At 37.3% G+C, this 22,222-nt stretch overlaps 1 protein-coding gene across 1 annotated transcript; it reads right to left on the bottom strand.

The window, feature by feature from the left end:
• Window positions 1–5,821: 5,821 nt before the first annotated feature.
• On the bottom strand, window positions 5,822–22,159 carry LOC148302153 (uncharacterized). The gene is made up of 5 exons (XM_088272108.1): window positions 22,029–22,159; window positions 21,671–21,923; window positions 11,369–11,527; window positions 8,207–10,621; window positions 5,822–6,997 (listed from the first exon to the last, which is right to left on the bottom strand). Exons 2-5 carry the CDS (start codon window positions 21,849–21,851, stop codon window positions 6,819–6,821), a joined length of 2,934 nt encoding a protein of 977 aa, XP_088128234.1. The 5' UTR covers window positions 21,852–21,923; window positions 22,029–22,159; the 3' UTR covers window positions 5,822–6,818.
• Between the last annotated feature and the right edge of the window lie 63 nt (window positions 22,160–22,222).

Below are 22,222 nucleotides of genomic sequence, written 5' to 3'. Positions count from 1 at the left end.
GTCAGTATGAAACATCAAGTTGTTAATGATAAAATAATAATAATAAATAAAAGAAAAACTGTTTTGATTTTTTTATTTTATTTATTGTTGCATTTGTTTCATTGCGCTGCGATTCAAGAGAAAGTCTCCGCACATACGTCAGAAGGTTGGGTAGGTACTTTCCGGATGTCTGGCGAATAAAATATCACGCGACTTCCTCAAAGGTACCAAATTCGATCTCAATCTAACCAAACCATTTGGCAAATTGTAAAGCATTTTTTGCAAATTGCCCACTCGCAAAAAGATCACTTCCCATTTCGTGCGCGTTTTCAATACACCAACAGCCTTGTTCGATTTTCCATACAAAAATATTTTTTTTTGCCCATCTCATTCAATCAAGAACCAGATTTAAATTTTCAAGGGATAAAACTGGAGTTAGTGATTTTTTTTTCAATCTAACATTAATTTAAAAGGTGCTCTATACACTATTGAGTGACGAAGAGGGTCAGTTTAAAAAAATAAATAGTAATAAAGTCCTTTTTTAGTGGCTTGTACTCGTACCTACCTTATTTGTATGAAATTTTCATTGATTGTATGACCTGTAAATTTATAAGCAAATATTTCAATTTAAATATTGAACTAGCATAATAAGCATATAAAATCCCGATTACGCAGATGTTTTCGACATATTTTTGTCATTCATAGTCATTTAATAATGAATTTGAATGATAGTGCCATCTATTGATAAACGTTTCAACTAACTTCGAGTAGGATATGGGATTCAACCAGCGAATGTTTTCACCTAGAATTTTGAACTTTTGCTTCATGAATTAATTACATGAAATTATCAATTTAATTAAACCATATCCGCTCCCTATGTGGAGCATATGGAGTCCACAAACTGTTTCTAAGCTTTTCTGTACGCTGCCAGCTCCTTTGCATCATTCCACGTCCTGAAGTTCTGAAGAGAGCTGCCGACGAATGGTCAGCAGCGGTCGGGAACCTGATGCCTTGTAAAAGAGGCAAGCTTGATTAAGGCTCTCAGGAGGCATACGGAGTACATGCCCAAGCCAACTGAATCGTCATTTCTTGACGACAGTTGTGACCAAGGTTTGCTGCGTCCAACGCCTTATCTCTTCATTCCTCACAAATACAGTTTGACAAGTTTTTGTCTGCCAGCACATGTTATTTCTTTCACTCCTATAAATGTAGTACTACCATAACGAAACAGCGAAACAACTAAACAAGTCGGCTTTCGTTTGATCCGATTTCCGGCCTCTTGCTTATTGGATGGGCGCATTCAGTCGTCGCCTGACGGCGTGTTGGGAAGAACGTGGCACCTATGACTCAGTTGGCGGCGAGTTGGTACATGCTGCAAGCTGCGTACTACGATTTCCATACAAATATGAATTGGGGTCTTCTGTGCCCCCCTTCGGATCATGTGTAATTTTTTAATGATTAGTATGGGCAAGGTTAAAGGAATTTTTCAGGACATCATCAATATTTAACCTGTCCGGGAGTATGAACGTAAATGAACGTCAGTGCAAATTTTCCTTAAAGGAGTATCGACGTTAATGAACGTCGAAATCCGTCTGTCAGTTAGTATGATGTAACTTGTAAAGCAAAGACATCTGTGGATATTTGTGGGTAATTTTATCACAATTGAAAAATATTTCGAATAGGTGTTTTTTTTATTATTAAATTATTTTAACATAATTTATTTTTTCACAATACATCGATTTTATGAAGAAAAAAAAAATTTTTCATGTAAAAAGAACCCACTCCCCAGAGAAAGTCGGACATCAATTTTTGTACTCCCGGAAAAGATAAAAAAGGATTTCATTGAAATAGAAATAATACAATTTTTTTAATTACTACTATCGTTTATTTCTTAATAAAAAGAATGTATTTAACATCTAACAGGGTTATTTTTGACTACGCGACAATTTTAGGCGACAGCTATTTCGCAAAATTCTAAATAGTTTCATTTAAATTTCACAATGTATAATAGGATAAATCATAATTATTATTTAAAATATTTTTTACACACATTAAATGCATTTTTAAAATAAAATAAAAAAATGATTACGAAATATAATTTAAACGCGTAATGTTTTAAAAAAATTACAATTGTCCAATCGACAATTTCAACGCAATCACAAAGTTGGTCATATCACACTTAACCGTAGGGAAATCTAACACTAGAACCGTTGGAAGAGCTTCATATTAGAAATTGCCAGAGCGCTTATTTTGACCAATCAATCGAGTTCAGTGGTGTGAAAGATGAGTCAATTTAAAAAAATTGACTTTTTTTCAAGTGGTATTACACAAAGTAAACTATGAATGATAAGGAGAAGGTTATATCGTGGGTATACTGGCAAAAAACGTTAACTCTAAAATCCCTGTTTGATAATCCATGTTATTTAAAGCTTTTTAGCCTGAATAAAATTCACGCTATTGAACTTAAATTTTCCCTTCCCGTGCTAAAATAAAATGCGCGTCCCGGTGTTGGGTAGTCACTACACAAATCAGCAATTTTAAATCAGAAAAATACAGACATTCATAGCTTGTGTTTGATAATGTCTTAATAAAAGGCGTCACATACTATCATATATATGCAAATGAAAGTAGAATTCAATCCAATAATCGTGTTTAATTTTGGATATATTACCCAACAATTGTACCTGATATACATATATTTTTTAAATGAGTATGAAAAATTGGTCAAAATAGCTCCGCGGTTTCAGTGCTAGAACACATACAAAATTATTAAAATAACTTTATATGAGTAGTCCACATGCAAACCACGTTATGTTAAAAAATTAAGTTTTTTAGCCAATGGCGGCAATCGATGGAATTTTGAAATCTTCTAGCAATTTGAGAGATTTTTAAAGTGAACTTTCAATCGGCATAGTAAGTTTTGCAATAGAAATGATTTTTCTATTCCATTTTATTCCTAACATAACGAGTTATGACAGATTATGTTAAATTTTGTGTCGGGTTGTGGTCCCGTGGTTAGTGTCGCGGACTCTTGAGTCAGAGTTTCTCGGCTCGAACCCACTCTACCGCAATTTGATACCTGTTTCTAATAATGAGCCGCTCAGGCTCACAGAAATAGTATGAAATTGAAATATTTGTGTAAATAATAAAAACACAAATATTTCTCTTTTATTTATAATTTTTTTTAAATATTTTTAATCGTCTATCTTATTGGCTAAAAACTTAATTTTTTAACATAACGCGGTTTGCAAGTGGACTACTCAATTCAGAACAAGTTTCCTTAAAATTGTAAAAACTGACATAATTGAGGGTGTATTTACTTTTACATTTCGACATCTCAACATAGACGAAGAAGAATACGGAAATCTCTAAGACAGGCTTCCATATTATTCTTCATCTATGTTGAGAAACCCAGATTTGTGAACAAGGATTCGGAAACACAAAAACGCTGTAAATGTATTTACTATCTTACAAAATCACTATATATATATATCACTATATATATATTATTATTATTATTTATAGGGCAATATACTTATTATATTGTTCGCCTTCATAGGTTAATTGCGTTTGTCTACCATGCCGGAGGTCCAGGGTTCAATTCCCAGTAGGAACAAAATAAATACAAATGATTTTTCACTTTAGTATTACCCTGGACTGGCACCCAAAGCGTAAGACTGATCACCTTGCCTTCATATAATCAAAATCGTCAACTCGACACTGCATCAATATGATGCAGTGCCCTATGCACCATTGGGTGCGGAAGAGGGAAGAAGAGGGAAGAAGAAGGAGTGGAAGAATATTTTCGACCGGTATTTTAGCAGTAGCCGGTCCTGAGGAAGATGCGTTTGCTTTGAAACCGGTCGACATTATAATATGTAAATATATAGTGATTTTGTAAAAAAAGTTATTTTGGACATTACAAATTCACCAGCATTCAAACTGATGTGAAAATAATAAAATAAATTGACAACATTTTCGTTGAAAAAAAACATTTGCAGAAATTCATTACAGAACCTTGCTGCAACAGGATCGATACCATTTTTGACTAACTAACCATCCCTCGGCTTCCCCACTGGGGTAGGCCGAGAGGATACAATGCCAAACCACTCTTCATACCTTCACACACCACATCCATGCGTCTCCTCACACATTCGTCCCCATCGTTCCAACTCCTGACAATTTCACACCTGATCGTGTCATATATCTCATTCGGCCTTCCGCTGCTCCTAATCACACTGTTGGCATCGTACCATTCTTTCCACAGCCAAAAACCATCAAAATTCATTGATAACGCTTATCTAAGCATTGCATTATTTTCACATACAAAATTTTGAACATCCTACGTCATTTGACGGCTATACACGCACATGAATGTCTTCACAAAAACACATGGCCAGTATTTTCAAAATCGTAACCTGGCGCCCATGGGGACAGTGACAACTGCCACTCGGGGCTTACGACCGTCATAGGCTGGTTCAAGTGATCACTTTACACACGTTATTAGTGAATGTTACACGTGTGTAAAATGATCACTTAAACCAGCCTATGACGGTCGTAAGCCCCGTAAGTGATCACTTTACACGTGTGTAACATTCACTAATAACGTGTGTAAAGTGATCACTTGAACCAGCCTATGACGGTCGTAAGCCCCGTAAATGCCCAGACTTCCATATTCTTCTTCATCTACATTGAGATGTGAAAAAAATATTATGAAAATAACTCCCATAATTGGAGGTAATCCAGATTTGTGAACAAGTATTTGGACACACTCAAAATGGTGACTATAGACAATACGAAAAGATAGAGGCACAATAGATCTTGGACCAAATGCATTTGTGAAGACATTCCCCCTTGTATGGGAGAAATGTGAGATGACATTTCGCTCACTCCTTTCAACAACGTCATAAATAAAAAAAATCGTCAATTTTCAGTTTTGCATGTTTTCGGAATGCCCAGAAAATGTACTATATCCCAGCAAAAGCGGCATATTTTTAACTTAACATTTACCCGCTACAGGGCAGAAAGTGTTGTTTTTGCATTTTTAAGAAAAGGTATTGTTCAATTATTTTTTTAAATACACTAAATATTTTTCAAATGGAGAAAAAACATTCAGGTTTTACCTTAAAAAGATCAGTTGCACAATAAAAAGTTCAATAAGTGGCTTGATATCTATTTTTAATACATTGTATTATATTTTTAAACTTTAAAAACGTCTCCTGAAAAATCAAGTTTTTTGATATATGACGTTGTTGAAAGGAGTGAGCGATTTGTTAATTCATTTTACCATCTCCTAACTTCATATTCTGAATACAAAATTATTACAATTTTAATAACGTCATTCTACAAAGATTATGCCAATCAGTCCAATCAATAATAATAATTAATTTCAAAAATGCATTAACCCTTTACCCAATTAGCCTGTACCACATGCGGGCAAAAAATTGGGCTTTTGTGGATTTGCCCGTACATGGTACGGGCAAATTCGCAGAGAAATAGTTCAAACTGATGTTTACCATAGGAACGGCGGTAGTAGTTCATAGTAGATCAAAATGGAGTCATGGGCTAGAAATATTTTATGGAAAACCTTTGTGTATCTATGATCACTTGTAAGGTGGAGACTGACCGGAGCATTTCGTCGTAACATAACGTAGTAACATCGCTCGCGGCGAGCATAAGCGAACATCCGAAACTATGGATGGAGCGCTGGCTTGCTGTACTGACTGCCTGAATGCTCGCATTGTAACGTGTCATGTTACGACCAAATGCTCCGGTCAGTCTTCACCTTTAAAAGTAGTAAAAAATTCTATTAGTTTCAATATTCAATAGAATAACAAAAATATTTTCATTTGATTGCCTCGCATAATACTTTATTTAATTTTTAATTGAAGTTTCACTCGCACTATTTCTTCAAAGCCTCTGTGGTGTAATGGTTAGCGTGTTTAGCTACCGCACTGGAGGTCCCGGGTTCAATAAAAAAGCAATAATATTTTCATGTGATTGCCTCGCATAATACATTATTTCATTTTTAATTAAACTTTCACTCGCACTATTTCTTAAAAGCCTTTGTGGCGTAATGGTTAGCGTGTTTAGCTACCGCACTGGAGGTCCTGGGTTCGATTCCCGCGAGGGGGTGAAAATAAATAAAAGCGATTAACACTATATTTATTTAATATTACCCTGAAGCGCAGGAGTGATCGCCTTGCTTTCATGTTAGTAACAATCGAAATAACACTGCGGCAATACGATGCAGTGTCCTATGCACCATTGGATGCGGATAAGGGCTAGAAGAAGAAGAAGAAGAGGTTTCTTAAAATGTGTTGTAACACAAGTTTACACCGTATGTGAAGCCGAGTCAATTTTTTCAGTCTAATGGTCTAAAAGCTTCACATATAGTGTTTGAAAATGATGTGGAATGCATCGAAGCACGTGTCAAAATAGATTTTAAGAAATAGTGGTATTTACCAAGTAAAACTTTAATTAAAAATCAAATAATGCATTATGGCAATGACAATGTTTTCTAGTTTTTATAGAATGTTCAAACTATGAGAGTTTTTAAAGAATAATATTTAGGATAGTTGTATTTTTACAAGTACAAGTTAAAAATGGATTGATAATACCACAAAGCGACTGCCAAATAACAAAAAAATCGCCCTTTATCCAAATTAGATCTTTATTGAAACTCTTCAGTCAAAGGGTTAACCAAATTTCGTCTTAATAGAAAAAAGAAGAAAAAACAATTGCGTATGTTTTAAAAATCCATCCACGCACGCTACGTTTCGCTTATTCTTCAGTCAATACTAATCTCGGTTAAGTTAAAAAAATAACCGATTGTCAGATTACTTTCTTCGAAGCATTTTGCTTCTAGTTGCTATCACCCTGGTCGGTCTTTGTCTAGTTTTGATCGGGGAAGCGGTATTTGGAGACGGTTCCGGAGTCTCCGTCTTGGATTTGGGGGCCGGAGAAGGAGTCCGCTTCTGACCTCTCAAAACTTTCTTAACGGGAGCGGGTTTCGAATCTGCAGACAGAGAAAACAAAAGGTTTTTATTAATACCTCAACATAGATCAAGAAGAATATGCAAGATTTACAGGGCTCACGACCTGTATTTTTTTATTTATTTTTTTTATTAAAGGGAAATGTGTTTTAATTATATACAAATGTACCTTAATTTCATCAGTTGTTTCGGCATTTACTTTGGGTAATATGTACATGTTGAAATTATTAAAGAAAACGCTTGTTTTTTTTTGCCACTTGAGTTTATTTTTGTGACAGCTAGTTATGGAAGCTAAGCTTCCATCTTCAGGTCTAAATGTAAGTTTACAGCTTCCATGTAAACTAAATGTAATGTAAATAAAATCAAGTGTTTTTACCTAATGTCCAAGTGACTCTGAAATCTAGCTTCGGCTTATGCAAGACCGCTTATTATGACCCTACTCAGGCTTCAACTTTTTAAGTTTCATAGCCTATGCCTACTAGTGAGTGGATTTACTATTTATGTTTAAAGAGTCAATTATATTCCTATAATTTCTATAATTCCATGTAATTCATGGGTGAAAATTTTAGGCAACCAAGTGGTAAAAAAAACTAGTGTTTTCTTTAATAATCTCAATTTCATACTATTTCTGTTAGCCTAAGCGGCTCATTATTAGAAATAGGTATCAAATTGTGGTAGAGTGGGTTCGAACCGAAAAAACTCTGACTCAAGAGTCCGCGACACTAACCACGGGATCACAACCCGACACACGTTGGTGGAATTCTATTTTAAATTTTAGGGTAATATATCCAAAATTAAACAAGACTATTGGATTGAATTCTACTTTTTTTTACATGGAGTTTGACAATGTCTTCATAAGACAAAATGCATCACATGTTATCATATATATCGTCCTCATGTAAGAGAAAATGACATTATTTACAAAAACGGGATTATTGACTATTTGACATCTTACTAGCTTAGTGTTGACCTGGAAAAATCCCAAAGCGATTTCAAACTTGGAAGTATAATATATTAACTTCTTAAAAATGACTAACTGCATTGACGTTTATTTTCTTGCCGAGCAAAAGTGACTTAAATGGCCCTCCTGAACATTTTACATTTTGTTAGTTGGTCACTTTCTCCTGTACGGCTACGACATGTAAATAAAAGCAGAATTCAATCCAATAACCTTGTTTAATTTTAGATATATTACCCAATATTTTAAAAATATACATACATAGTTTACTTACTTTTAATAGTAACTTTAACACACTGATCAGTCTTCTCTGCGCCGCCAGTCTTGGCGGCCTCCCTCTGCCTCAGGGCTCGGGCCGGCCTCGCCCCGGCCTCCTCCGCCCTCGAGGCGGCCCGGCTGAGCCTCCGCGACAGCACCACCACGGGCCGCCTCGATCTGGCCTCCACGATATCGCTCTCGGCCTTGCTCATGCCCTTGCCCACTGTATTTCTCCTTCTGGAACCGCACGGCTTGGCCTCCAGCTTGACCGCACTAGAGGTATCTACACTTTTAGCCGCGTTCTTGACTGTTTTATTTGTACTCTTGCTAGGTTTCACGGCTACATTAGTCAAATTCTTAATCCTACACCTTCTTAGAGGGAAATCGTCAACGGTTCTATTCTCTAATCTCTCGCGTTTCAATCGTTTTTCTTTATTTTTAAGCACCATTATCATTGCGTATGTGTAACCAGACTCGTTCGAATCCGCGTCCACTTCATCCAGATCTAATTTCACTGGTTTACCGGATATCTTGCGTCTATACTGAGCAACGACTTGCTTCATCGCATACGTCGGATTTCTGTTAGCTAAGAAATCTTTTCTCAAGAGATTCGGCGAAGCGTTCACATCGTTCGCTAAGCTTACTTCCGAAGCGTTGGACACCTTCCGACTCCGCGGGTTCTTGGACTCCGACGCGGCGTCGCTGCAAGCCTTTTCTCTGTCCACTTTTCTGATAATGTCCTCCGGGTTTCCGGCGAGGATCTCGGCCCAAGTGTACTGCTTCCCAGAGCCGAGGAAATTGCCAAACTTGCCGATGCTGCTCCGCTTGTTCTTGGCCCCCTTCCGCTTCTTGCTGATCACCTTCTTGGATCGCAGATTCTTCGGGGAGAACTTTTTGCTGGGCGTTTCGAGGACCGGGAGAAGAGACTGCCGCAACTTGGTGATCAGGACAGCGTCCGAGACGTAGAAATTCCTGGACGTGCAAGGCTTTCTATTACCGTCGTTGGATAAGTTCAATCCCTCCCGCAACAAGTCCATTTTTAGATCGTTCTCCCAGGAGTTCATGATGAAGTTTTCTCTCCCCGACGGTTTTCCGACTCCGTTTCTCTTGAGAAAGTCGGGCGAAGTGTTTTTCACGGTCCTGTTCCTGCCGATCTTTTTCGAGTAATTTTTCTTCTTTGGAGGGATGGGATTATTTTCGCTGGTAAAGTTTAAGACCATATCTTCTTCGCTTCCGAAATTGCAGCTGATAAATTCGTCGATAAAGAGGCTCTTGCAATAAGCGTAGTCGGGTTCTTGGGTGAACTCTAGATTGTTGACGTATTCGAGGTACTTTTCGATGAAGAGCGGGTAGGATTGGGTTTTGAAGCAGGCTTCGAGGAACTTTTTGATGTCTGACATATAATTTTTTTTGACGGCGTGAACCAAGTCGGGGTTTTCCATGATGTGCGCGGTCTTCCACGGCAAGCCTCCCGTGAGCCAGTCCAGAAGGTTGAATGCCAGGTTTTCTAGATCGGATCTGCGCGAGTGAGCTCCGATGTGCGAATCTCTAGAACTATATTCCAAGGTCCCGTCGTGCGCCTTTCTCTGGTCCATTCCGAACTCCTTATGCGACCCGTCGGAATTGAGGAACTTGGATGCCAGTCCGTAGTCTAAAAGATACACCTGGCCGGAGCTTTGAGTCGAGATGCTCTCTTCGAAGTAGTCGACTTCTTCGTCGTTGCTTTCGGAACATCTCTTGGACCGTCCGCCTTCGTGGAAGCCTTCGTCGGAAGAATAGAAGTCGCTTTTGGACGTGGAATTGCCGGATTTTAAGTGAGAGCTGTCCGAACATATTGAGCTGTTCTCGTCGCCGTAATTCACAGAAGACTTTTGCTTTCTTAAATTGAAGATCTTCTTAGAACGTAGCTTCTTCGACACCCTTTTCTTTGTGGAAATCCTGCCAATATCATTGTCGCTTTCTTCAAACTCACTAGATTCGCTGTAATTGTTCAAGTCGAAATCCTTGTCTTCGTAGTAGCCGGAGTATGTGGAGTTGTTTTTACTGGATTTGGTGGACTTTTTGCTGGATTCGCTAGCTATGGACTCGCAGTTAGGTCTCTCGGGGGGCAGCATGTACCTGCAGGTCCGTTGGTCCTTGAAGCTCTCTCCCTGGAAGCCGACCATGAGGTTGGAGCTCTTGATGTCAGAGTGCGTGTATCCTTTGGTGTGGAGGTACTCCAAGACGTCGAGGATCTGCGTAGCGAGCACCAGAACGTTCCTGGGATGGATGCGACCGAACCGGAGCGTCCGGGAGAGCTTCTGGAGGTCGGTGTCGTACCGCGGAAGCACAAGAAAGCGGTATCTGGTGTCTCCGAGGACGTGGGATCCGTTGGCGATGAAGTGAGGCATGCCGAGGGATTTAAGTCTCTTCTGTTGCTGCCAACTTCGGACTGGAAGAGAAAAAAACCACAGTGTAAACATAAATTTTAAAAATACAACAAAAAATATACTTTCATTACATAATTGATTTGGCAGTCACTTTGTGGAAATATCTATCAATTTTTAATGTAAGTTTTACTCGGTACACACAACTAATTCTTAAATCTATTGTGGCACATGTTTCAATGCATTCAGATACAAAGTTTGAAAATGATGCAGAACGCATGGAAACAAGTGTCACAATAGATTTTAAGAAATAGTGGTATTTACCAAGTAAAACTTAAATTAAAGGTCCGCCTCCGTAGTGTTATTGTCAGCACACTCGGCTACCGTACTGGAGGTTCCGGGTTCGATTCCCAGGTCAAATAAATATAAGTGATTTTACCATAGACATCAACAAATAGAGCCGCCAATAATTTGGCAATGTCACCAATATTAAAAAGTCCATTATTTTTGTGACGTCATTCATTACCAACTTACGAAAACAACGCTTTTACGAAGGCAAATTTTGCCAAAGCAAAGGACGAATGAAAATATTGATCATATCAGCTGTTATAAACACAAAACGAGTCTTACACAATCCTTTATAGAGTTGAGAATGTTAAATTAGATATTCCTCCCGAGTGATAAAACTCCATTATTATCCACGTCTTTATAAGCGGCCTTGAGGTAGTACCTTAAGCGAAAATGGCTTAAGGTACTACCTCAAAAATGGCGCTTCATAAATTATCCCAAATTATTATACAAGACAGACTCACTCATCCCATGTCTGGCCGTCCTGATGAGGCAGTGGAGCTCCACAAACAGCGGTCCGTTGGAGTGCGGTTCCACTTTGAGCACGTAGCGCGCCGTGTCGCGCGTCACCTCGCTGCTCACATCGTCGGACGCCAGGTAGATCTGCCCAAAACTGCCGCAACCTAAAATAAGAAAAAAAATACAACATTTTGAGTGTGTCCAAATACTTGTTCACAAAATCTGGATTATCTCCAATTACAGGAGTTATTTTCATATTATTTTTTGACATCTCATCAAAGATGAAGAAGAATATGGAAGTCTGGGCATTTACGGGGCTGACGACCGTCATAGGCTGGTTTAGGTGATCACTTTACACACGTGTAACATTCACCAATTCTACCCATTATTGACAACCACACTACTCAAATTCTTGGAAGTTCTATATATATGAACCAATTTAGAAACCTTGTTCTTGAATCACTAGAACTTTACTAGAGACATCTATTGGTGAGATGTAAAGAAGCTTTTTTACTAAGCAGAAACTCTTATATTAGTATTAGTATTCATATATATAGAACTTCCAAGAATTTGAGTAGTGTGGTTGTCAATAATGGGTAGAATTGGTGAATGTTACACGTGTGTAAAGTGATCACTTAAACCAGCCTATGACGGTCGTCAGCCCCGTAAATGCCCAGACTTCCATATTCTTCTTCATCTTTGATGAGATGTCAAAAAAAAAATAATAATAATAATAATAATAATATTAAAAAAATACACATTAACAAGTGAACGAAAAGCCTTCTTAGGGCTATTGAAATGAAGACTCTGCGACCCATTGCAGGCCCAACACTTCGCGACGGAGTAAGAAACTCTGGAATAAGAAAAATCTGCGATGTTGAAGATGTTGTGCGATAGGGAAGAGTAATAAGACGTTTCTGGAGAAATCATGTGGGAAGAGGGAGTTCGGATCGAGTGGTGAGGATAGCAGCAGACAGCGGCATAAGAGGTAACAGACCCCCAGGAAGACCACCTAAATGATAGACCACCTAATGAAGGAGAGATAGCTGGTCTTCCATCTTCCAGGAGCGGACCGGAGAACAATATGACATAAGCCTAAATAAAGAAGAATGAGAAGATAACAAGTGGAAACAAGTAATAACAAGTGGAAACAAGTAGAAAGAATGCAAGGCTGAAATAAACATTATTAATAAAATTACGAATGGTGTGCTGAGATGGTTTGGACGTGCGGAACGTATTTTTTTTGTTTTGAATATTGAAAGCATTAACATTGTGGATCATATTGATGTATTATTTTGAGAAATAAAATACTTTGTTTTTTGATCCACTCACATTTTTATTAACCAACTAGTTTCGGCAACAACCTGTTGCCCTCTTCAGGGTTTAATTTATAACTATGACTTATGACTTATAGTCATAAATTAAACCCTGAAGAGGGCAACAGGTTGTTTCCGAAACTAGTTGGTCAGTAAAAATGTGAGTGGATCAAAAAACAAAGCCTTTTTTTATTTCTCAAAATAATATACATATTTTTTTTAACAATTAATATGGTTACGAGGACTTTAAAAAAAATGTAATTTAATTAATTTTCTACACATTTTTACATTTCAATCTTAAAATTAACTACGCAGTTCTCTCCAATCAAGAGACTAAGCTCTTGTGCTTCGAGTATGAGTGAGGAAAGGTTGAAATAAATTTATGAGGCGAATGTAGTTGGAAAAAGAATCGGAGGAAGGCCGAGGAAAACTTGGCATAGTCAGGTATGTCACAAATAGCGGCCGGGTTAGGAGTCGGTATAACCGGCGGGCGTGTACGAGGAGATGCATGAATGTGTAAGAGGCGAAGAAAATTTGCAAAGACAGACTGGTGTGGCTTTCTATTCTCTCTGCCTACCCCTGAGGCGGGGAAGCGGCGTGGTAGGTAGTTAGTTCGGCATAAATAGTAGGAATTTCAACCACCCTATTCTCGGGTCATTTTCCAAGAAATGAGCATTATAAAAACACCTTTTTTTTACAGAATTATGAAAACAATGCTTCTTGTATTTATACCTGACAAAATTTTCCATAATAGGTGCATATAGGATGGGTCTATGCGCTTTTGTAATTTCAAGGGTTGCTAACCATTTCAAAAATTTATGGTGTTATTCTTTTGTATATTATATTTTATATAGTATATTTGTATGTATAGTATATTATGTCTGCCTCCGTAGTGTAATGGTCAGCACGCTCGGCTACCATTCTGGAGGTCCCGGGTTCGATTCCCAGGGGGCTTCAAATAAATATTTGTGATTTTTTCACTGTAATATTTATTCAACATTACCCTGAACTGGTTCCTGAAGCGGAGGGCTGATCACCTTTCCTTCATGTGTAAATGATCAAGATAACACTGCGTTTATATGACGCAGTGCCCTATGCACCATTGGGGTGCGGATAACGGTTTTATTATTTTATTATTTTATTATTATTATATTATATTTTTAGTCATATTTTAACATTATTTTATTTTTTAAATAAAATAATGTACAAAATATGAGTAAGAAATACCGGCATCCGTAGCATGTGTAAGACGGAGGACATCGTGAGGTGGGGATGACAACGAAGGCGATACTGGAATGATTGTGTAATTCCTTTATTTATCGAAGTTGCGGGAAATTCAACGAATGTTGTACCCACCTTGATATGTTGTACTCCAATCTTTCAAAATTTAAAGCTAAATTGTTCGAAATCTTATAAATCTAAGAAGGTAATTCTATTCCCCGTCCTTTCCTTTTCTTCTTTTCCTATCACTGCCATCTCCTTTTCTCTTTATCCCATCCTTGTCTCATGTCTCTTCCTATATATTATAGACTTCTCTTATGCATAGTTGTGAAGAACTGTAATCGGCACTCATGATTTTATTTTTTGTATTCTGATGTATCATATATCGCTCACTCCTTTCAAGAACGTCATAAATCAAAAATTGTCAATTTTCAGTTGTGCATGTTTTCGGAATGCCCAAAAAATGTACTATATCCCAGCAAAAGAGGCATATTTTTAACTTAATATTTACCCGCTACAGGGCAGAAAGTGTTGTTTTTGCATTTTGAAGAAAAGGTATAGTTTAATTATTTTTTTTAAATTTACTAAATATTTTTCAAATGGAGAAAAAACCTTCAGGTTTTACCTAAAAATATCTGTTGCATAGTAAAAAGTTCAATAAGTGGCTTGATATTTATTTTCAATACATTGTATTATATTTTTAAACTTTAAAAACGTTCTCCTGAAAAATCAAGTTTTTTTATTTATGACGTTCTTGAAAGGAGTGAGCGATATTGTAACTGTTGTTCTTCCTTTCAATAAAATAAAAAAAAATAAAAAAATAAAAACAGAATGTAAGAAGACAGACTTCCATTTATCGCCCTTCAAGGTAACCCTGAAGGACGCAGACCCCCAGGCAGACCTCCAAAAAGATGGAAAGACAGCTGGGAGTCAACATCCCAAGAGCTACAAGCGGAGGCACAAACAGACCCTTAGGATCTAGAAAAAGAAGAAGATAATAAATAAAAATAATAAAACCCTTATCCGCACCCCAATGGTGCATAGGGCACTGCGTCATATAAATGCAGTGTTATCTTGATCGTTTACACATGAAGGAAAGGTGATCAGCCCTCCGCTTCAGGTACCAGTCCAGGGTAATATTGAATAAATATTACAGTGAAAAAATTACTCATATTTATTTTACCCCCCCTGGGAATCGAACCCGGGTCCTCCAGAACGGTAGCGTGCTGACCATTACACTACGGAGGCGGACAAAAGAAGAAGAAGAAGAGTTTATTTTTACGACTGAATGCAGTCGAAATGCGATCCCTCAGATGAAAAACGATGTATGATAAGAGATAAGGAATATGGATAAAATCATAATAGGTGTATGGAGGTGGTTCGGTCATGTGGAATGTACGAGTCAGGAAAGGACGAAATTCATGAGGTGAATGTAGTTGGAAAAAGAAGCAGAGGAAGTCCGAGGAAAACTTGGCAAGATCGGTTATGTCAAATATGTACTTGAAAACAGCCGGGTCAGGAGTGGAAATAATCGGCGGGTATGTATGAGGAGATGCATGAGTGTGGAAGAGGCGAAGAAAGTTTGCAAAGACAGGGGAGTATGGAATTCTATTCTATCTGCCTAGCGGCGTGATGGTTAGTTAGTTAGTTTTTATATGTTTAGTATCATTATATGAGAAAGAATAAGATTTAAAAGTATTTTTTAGTTTGATAAATTGTCAAAGTCGATACAATAATAATAGCGAGTTTCCCGCGTATTTTTTTTTACGGCGTTCGTTTGTTTTTGCGAATTCATTATTTTTGACACAGATATTTTTTGTGTGCGTACGTGATACGGCTTAGCGCGGCATGGTGCAGAAAACGCGCAACACGTACGCTCGTACGTGTAGGGCGGTCAATAGGTACATATGCTATAACAAGTAAGACATCGTAGAGAAAGTTGTACTAATAAAATGTTGGCACGAAAAATACTAAATGAAAGTAAAACTCATTGCGTAAAACCTAAATTTAGAGCTGTTGAGATCGTCAGCTGATGCACGTGGTCTATAAAAACACAAAAACTGCAAAGCAAACTGGCAAAATAAAGATACCGAGTAAAAATGGTGACGAAAACTTCGAACAAACTTAACGCTTCAAATAAATACTTTAACTTTTTTATGTAAACGCGCGCCGGGTAATATAGGCACCGAATAAAAGTGATGTTGAAAATATTCAGCGCGTCAAATCGATACGCGAACCTTTTTACGTAACGCTCGCATATAGAGCGCGGGCTACAATTCAGACCGCGCTGGCAAAATGAAAGCAACGAGACTAAAAGTAGTATTGACAGACGCGATTTGATTCAACGTGTATATGAAATACTATAACCCTTTTTACTCGGAGTACGCTTCGGGAAGCAGAATTTTAGTTCTCTATATAAGATAACAACCGTGAAGTTGGCCGCGGATGTCATTATCGAATACAAGATGGCGGCGGGGGGGAGGGGCGTAACGCGCGGGAATTTGAATGAATTACATAATTTCTGTTTAGTTTGCGCGGCATTGAAACGGTGGCGGTCGCCGTCCGATTGACTGCACAATTTTAAAATCCAGACAGAAGGAAGTTGAAATACGATATTACGCGCTTTTCGGACATTATTAAGAAAATTTTTGTTATATTATTAATTGCGAGCGTGCCGCCATGTTGGTGCGTTCAAGGTGACTTCGAGCGTCGGCCGGTCACTAACCTATCAAAATGTTGTCGAATGATCACAATCTAATTCTAAATGTTGTAATATTCAATTGATACACAAAATTACTTAGGATGTAGGCCTATTTCTTAATTCTAAGGTCATACGCAGCTGCAGTAATTAAAAGCTGCTTTTAACCTTCTTCTAGTCGCGTATTTTTTTTATCCAGTAGTATCAAATGCGTGATGAAAAGATGACAGAAAAAGATGGCAAAAATATATGTGTAAAAAAAAAACTTTCGTAGAGAGAAATATGTGAAAAGAAAAAAAATTGGTTCATGTATACAGAACTTCCAAGAATTTGAGAAGTGTGGTTGTCAATAATGGGTAGAATTGGTGAATGTTACAAGTGTGTAAACCAGCCTATGACGGTCGTCAGGCGCGTAAATGCCCAGACTTCCATATTCTTCTTCATCTTTGATGAGATGTCAAAAAAGAATACTGTGGAGGTCGCGGGGCGATTACATCCGATAGAGAATGACTAACTTCTTGACAATGGCAACATACTGCTTAGGTCATAGGTCACAGAGCAGAGGGTTAATTTTTTCTGATATATATTTATTTATAATTCTTCTTATAATTTTTTTTTAATATCTCAGTTATAACTATTGCGTTAAACTCAGACAAATATTTTAAATAAATATAATAAAGTACATACATTATTTTTGTCTAATTACGTATTTGGCGGTCCGCCTCCTCAGTGTAATGGTCAGCACGCTCGGCTACCGTGCTGGAGGTACCAGGTTTGATTCCCAGGGTGGGGTCAAATAAATAAGAGAATAAAATAAAAACTATGTAGTTTTTTTCACATAAATTTTATTTGACCAGCTTTATGTCAAAATGTATGTGGAAAAAACTACATGGTTGTTATTTTATTCAATAAAATACAGTTCCACCAAGAAAAACAGTTCAAACTTTAGATTAAAAACACAATATGTATCTTTTATTTCAAGAAAAATATAACACTGCGGATTTATGTATGACGCAGTGCCCTATGCACCATCGGGTGCGGATGAGGGTTTGAAGTTTTCTTTGAGTCTACTAAGTTGTATTTTATTTACAAAAACACATAAAAAATTAATATTGCGACAATTGTTTCGCCTTGTTAGGGCATTATCAAACGAATGTGTCTTTAGTAGACTCAAAAAAATCTGTGTTTGATTTAAAATTAATAAATAAATTAAAATGGAGTTCTACAAATTAAACGCCAAATCAATAAATAAATTTGAAGTTTTCTTTAGGGTCTAGTTGACTTTATCTTCTAAAGGTGAAGAAGAAAGATCTACACGGGAGATACCCGTCTTCATACGATATTAGCAATCTTCTGGACCGTGAAAATTAGCAAACTGGCAAGGAATGCTAGTGCGGCAAATCCTTTGTTGGGCGAGTGTGAAAAAAAACCAGTCTGGCAAGTCACAAGGTCAGCACAGCGAGTAGGTACCTTGAATAGGTACCTACATACTTGGTACATTGCCTCCTAGATGCATGCAAGATGGGTAGGGTAACTCAGTAAGTAATCTCTAACTACGGTTGCCATTTCCTAAGGCTTCTGTCAAAGTTAAAAATATGACTGTAAAAATAAACTATTCTTTAAAATCTATTGTGACACGTTTTTCCGCGTATTCTGCATAATTGTTAAACATGGTGTCTGAAAATGATGCGGAATGCATCGAAACATGTGTCTCTAATAGATTTTAAGACATAGTGGTTTTTACCTGGTGGAATTTAAATTAAAAATAGATAGATATTACTAAAAAGTGACTGTCAAATGAATTTTAATTTAATTAAAGAAATAACCTAATACATTATTAGATTAAAACCAATATTTTTAGCTTTACCACTTTATTTTTATTTGACCAGCGACCGGGGACGAAACCCGGTCGCTGGTCAATTAAAAATAAAGTAGAAAAGCTAAAAATATTGTTTTTAATCTAATAATATATTAAAAATGCAATTCCATCACGAAGTGTCAGTGGATAATATAAATCTATTAAAGAAATAACCCGCAAAGCCTCTACTTTAAGAGTATTGTCTGCAAGTAGGATAGTAAGTACAGGGAAGGTAAATGTGAATAATGCATCACAAACACCCAGACCAATTGGAAATGAATCTTTCTTGAATACATTTTGCAATCGGCGGGAATCAAACCTGCGTCGCCAGTTTTACAGTCGAGCGTCTACCCAACTATGCCACGGCGCCTGTCTTAATAATTTTTGTTTACAAATGTAAAAACTGTGTTTTTTTTACATAGAATTTTCACAAATCAAGAAACGACTACACTTAATTAAAGTAATTAGACTAAAAATATGACAACCGTCTGATGATTTTGATATCAATTATAAATAACTTATAAGTATTGATAACGCAAGTCAGTTGTTCAAATAAAAATAACCGTCAAAATACAAGATAAGAAAGTCGTATTACATATTTGAAATATAAGTGAGTCATTGTAATATGTCGTTCACAGCACGTCTGTCTAAATCTAGATAATGGTAACGCCAACACTTGGAATGTAAGCATAAAGAAAGCGCTAAAAACGCAATGCTAGACTTGCAATTTGAAAAAATTCATTATAACAAATTTTGTATACTGCATTTTGAGTGTGTCCAAATATTTGTATGGAGGATAACGAAACACCAATCCACATTCTCCATCATTATGACGCACTCGCTTGCAAACGAAGTCACATCCTTGGAGGACCACTACTGGACTCCGAGAAGGTGAAGCTCTTACCACTAAGACAGGTTGTGAGCTACGTGACTCTTGTAGGCCTTGATAGTGAGCTGTGATACAAGTCACAATAGACCTAATATGGTCGCAGTGACATAATGGATGACAGATCCCTAGATCTCACAAAAAAATATTTTTATATCTGTTCACAAATCTGGATTATCTCCAATTAAGAGTTATTTTTTTTATTATGTAACATCTCAAAATAGATGAAATGAAAGAGTTGCTGCTCAATAAAAAGCTTCCTGCATCTCATTATAGATGTCTCTAGTGAAATTCTAGTGAATTCAAGCACTATGTTTCGAATTTGAACAATATACAAATATATAAGTTCCAAGAATTTGAGTACAAAATGGTGAATGGTACAAATGTGTAGAGTGATCGCTCAACACATCTTATGACGAGTCCTAAGGCCAGTAAATACCGAAACTTCCATATTCTTCTTCATCTATGTAGTCATATGTAGTATACATAGTATGTAGTCTATGTGGTATACATAGTAAAACATTAATTAAAAATAGTCATAATTTATTTGCAAATCGCATTGGACAATAAAGGTGGTAGATTGATCGAAATTACGCAATTTCCAAATAAAATCAATTGAGGTAAACAAATTTTAAAATGTCTGTGTTTACTTAATGATATAAGAAATGACTAAACGCGAGGTGAAACCATATTACGCAAATAACGGGATCAACATTGACCTTGCGTCAAAACATGTGCAGCATATTTCCACATAATTTTAGTTAATTCAATATTTCTAAGTACTTATTGAACTCTTGCGTTTTATTTGAATCTGATGAAAATAAGTTAGTGTCAGAAATGAAGGCCCTAAGGATCATATCTGGCAAGAGTCTACAAGACAGAATAAGGAACAACAGGATAAGGGATATAAGGCCACAGGTCTACACCAAACAGAAGCAGAAAATAAGATTTTAGTTGGACCGCACAAATGGAGTATCTCATTTTAGGGTGACGTATCAGGAAAGATCATCTCACTCTTCCAACCTGCATTCTGTGGATAGTGGTCTTTTACATTCTGCACTCATTCTAACTGCAGGTATATGATACACTGCTCTACCATCCACAGAGTATTCTGGCTTCCAATCAGTGAATAATGCTCCTTTACTTCCTCATGAGCCCTCTGTCCTCCACTGCTGGATATATGCTATTATTCTTGGCTCTACCTGACCGAGTTTCTCCAGGGTATGCTTGGCTACAATAGTTTAGAGACTAGAAGGAATGTGTATTTGATTACACATTTTTATCCATTGTTGCGCGGTATGATGGATAATCCTGAAATTATCCGGAACATTGGTCTGTATGTTCCCGATAGTTAGCTAAGACAGCGTCAGCATAGATTGTTTCACATTCCTATATACAGGACCAACCTGCCGATGGTTATGCCTGTAGGAAGAGCTTCCGCTATGTTGAACAATATCTCATTGGATATTGATCTGTTTTTCCGAAGCGGGATTCTTCTACACCTTTAGCAATAGTTCTTGCATATTTTCGATCTTTGTTCGTATTTTAATGTATATGATTTTTTTTTAACATCGAATAAATAGGCCTCTTCCCCTTCTTTCTATTTCCTCCGGTTGGTTGCTGCTTGCAGCCAGTTTCTACCCCCCACAGCGACTATGTCGTCGGACCATCTCTTTTGGGGTCTTCCGGAGCCTCTTTTGTCTCCCAAGGTTTGAGGTCCATCTTGTGGGGTCCTGTCTTGCAATATGTTCTGCCCATTGCCATTTGAGTGGCAAGACTCAAATACTCCTGTTATTACAACTGCAGGGACATTTAACATAGACTGTTCTATGATTCAGGAAGCAGTAGCCTGATCTCCAATCTGAGGATAGTACTCCCTTACACTTTGCACTCGTTCCTACTGCAGGTACATCTACCATAAAATATTATACCATTCAGGGAGTAGTCTGACCTCCATTCTGTGAATAATACTCCCTTACACTCTCCACTAATTCAAACTGCATAATGCATCTACCATACACTGTTCTATGATTCAGGAAGCAGTAGTCTGATCTCCAATCCTTGGATAGTACTCCCTTACACTTTGCACTCATTCCAACTGCAGGTACATCTACCATACACTATTCTACTATTCAGGGAGTAGGCTGACCTCCATTCTGTGAATAATGCTCCCTTACACTCTCCACTAATTCAAACTGCACAATACATCTACCATACACTCTTCTACCATTCGGAGAATAATGAATTACCCTTTATTATATGAATCACCTAACTTATTCTAATATTGTAGCATATTTTGATAAGATATTGCAATGTTTTATCACTTACCTATCGGTTTTCCAATCCTCCATGCCTTCTGCGATACATCCGTCAATACAACTCCCGGGGGGAGAGGTTGTTCGATATTAATGCTAGAATTCATTACATGATTGTCTGAGGCGGTTCTATTTCTTTTTTTCGGAGGCTCCGGGTTAGCATTCGTCTCTAAATCACAACCGCGGCGACCCATCTTGAATTAATTATTACTTAAAAACCAAAACCATTCCCTCTTCTTTCTTGTGTCTTGACAACACATACAATCCTGGAAACAACGAGAAAACAAGCATATCAATATCTGCAAGCAGATTATATGTAACTAATATATAAATATGTTGTTTTATTATGATAAAATACAAAACATCAATACCTGTTAGCACTCAAAATACACGCTGGAGAGGGTAGACACGGACCCAAACAACACTGCATTTACGCTCTAAAATCACTTTATTTCTTATAGTTAATTTGCGTAGAAGGTAGAGTAAAATTTTCCAAACATAAAACACTGTATTTTTCTATTGAAAACTTATTGAAAACCGTCAGTAACCGCTTGTAATCGTGTGG

This window comes from Brachycentrus maculatus, unplaced genomic scaffold (assembly GCF_059751285.1).
Source record: "Brachycentrus maculatus isolate JH-2025_06_01 unplaced genomic scaffold, ASM5975128v1 h1tg000475l, whole genome shotgun sequence".
In the NCBI taxonomy this organism is placed as follows: domain Eukaryota; kingdom Metazoa; phylum Arthropoda; class Insecta; order Trichoptera; family Brachycentridae; genus Brachycentrus; species Brachycentrus maculatus.
The sequence above is the reverse complement of the archived record's forward strand: the minus strand, read 5'-3'. Positions and strand labels throughout refer to the sequence as shown.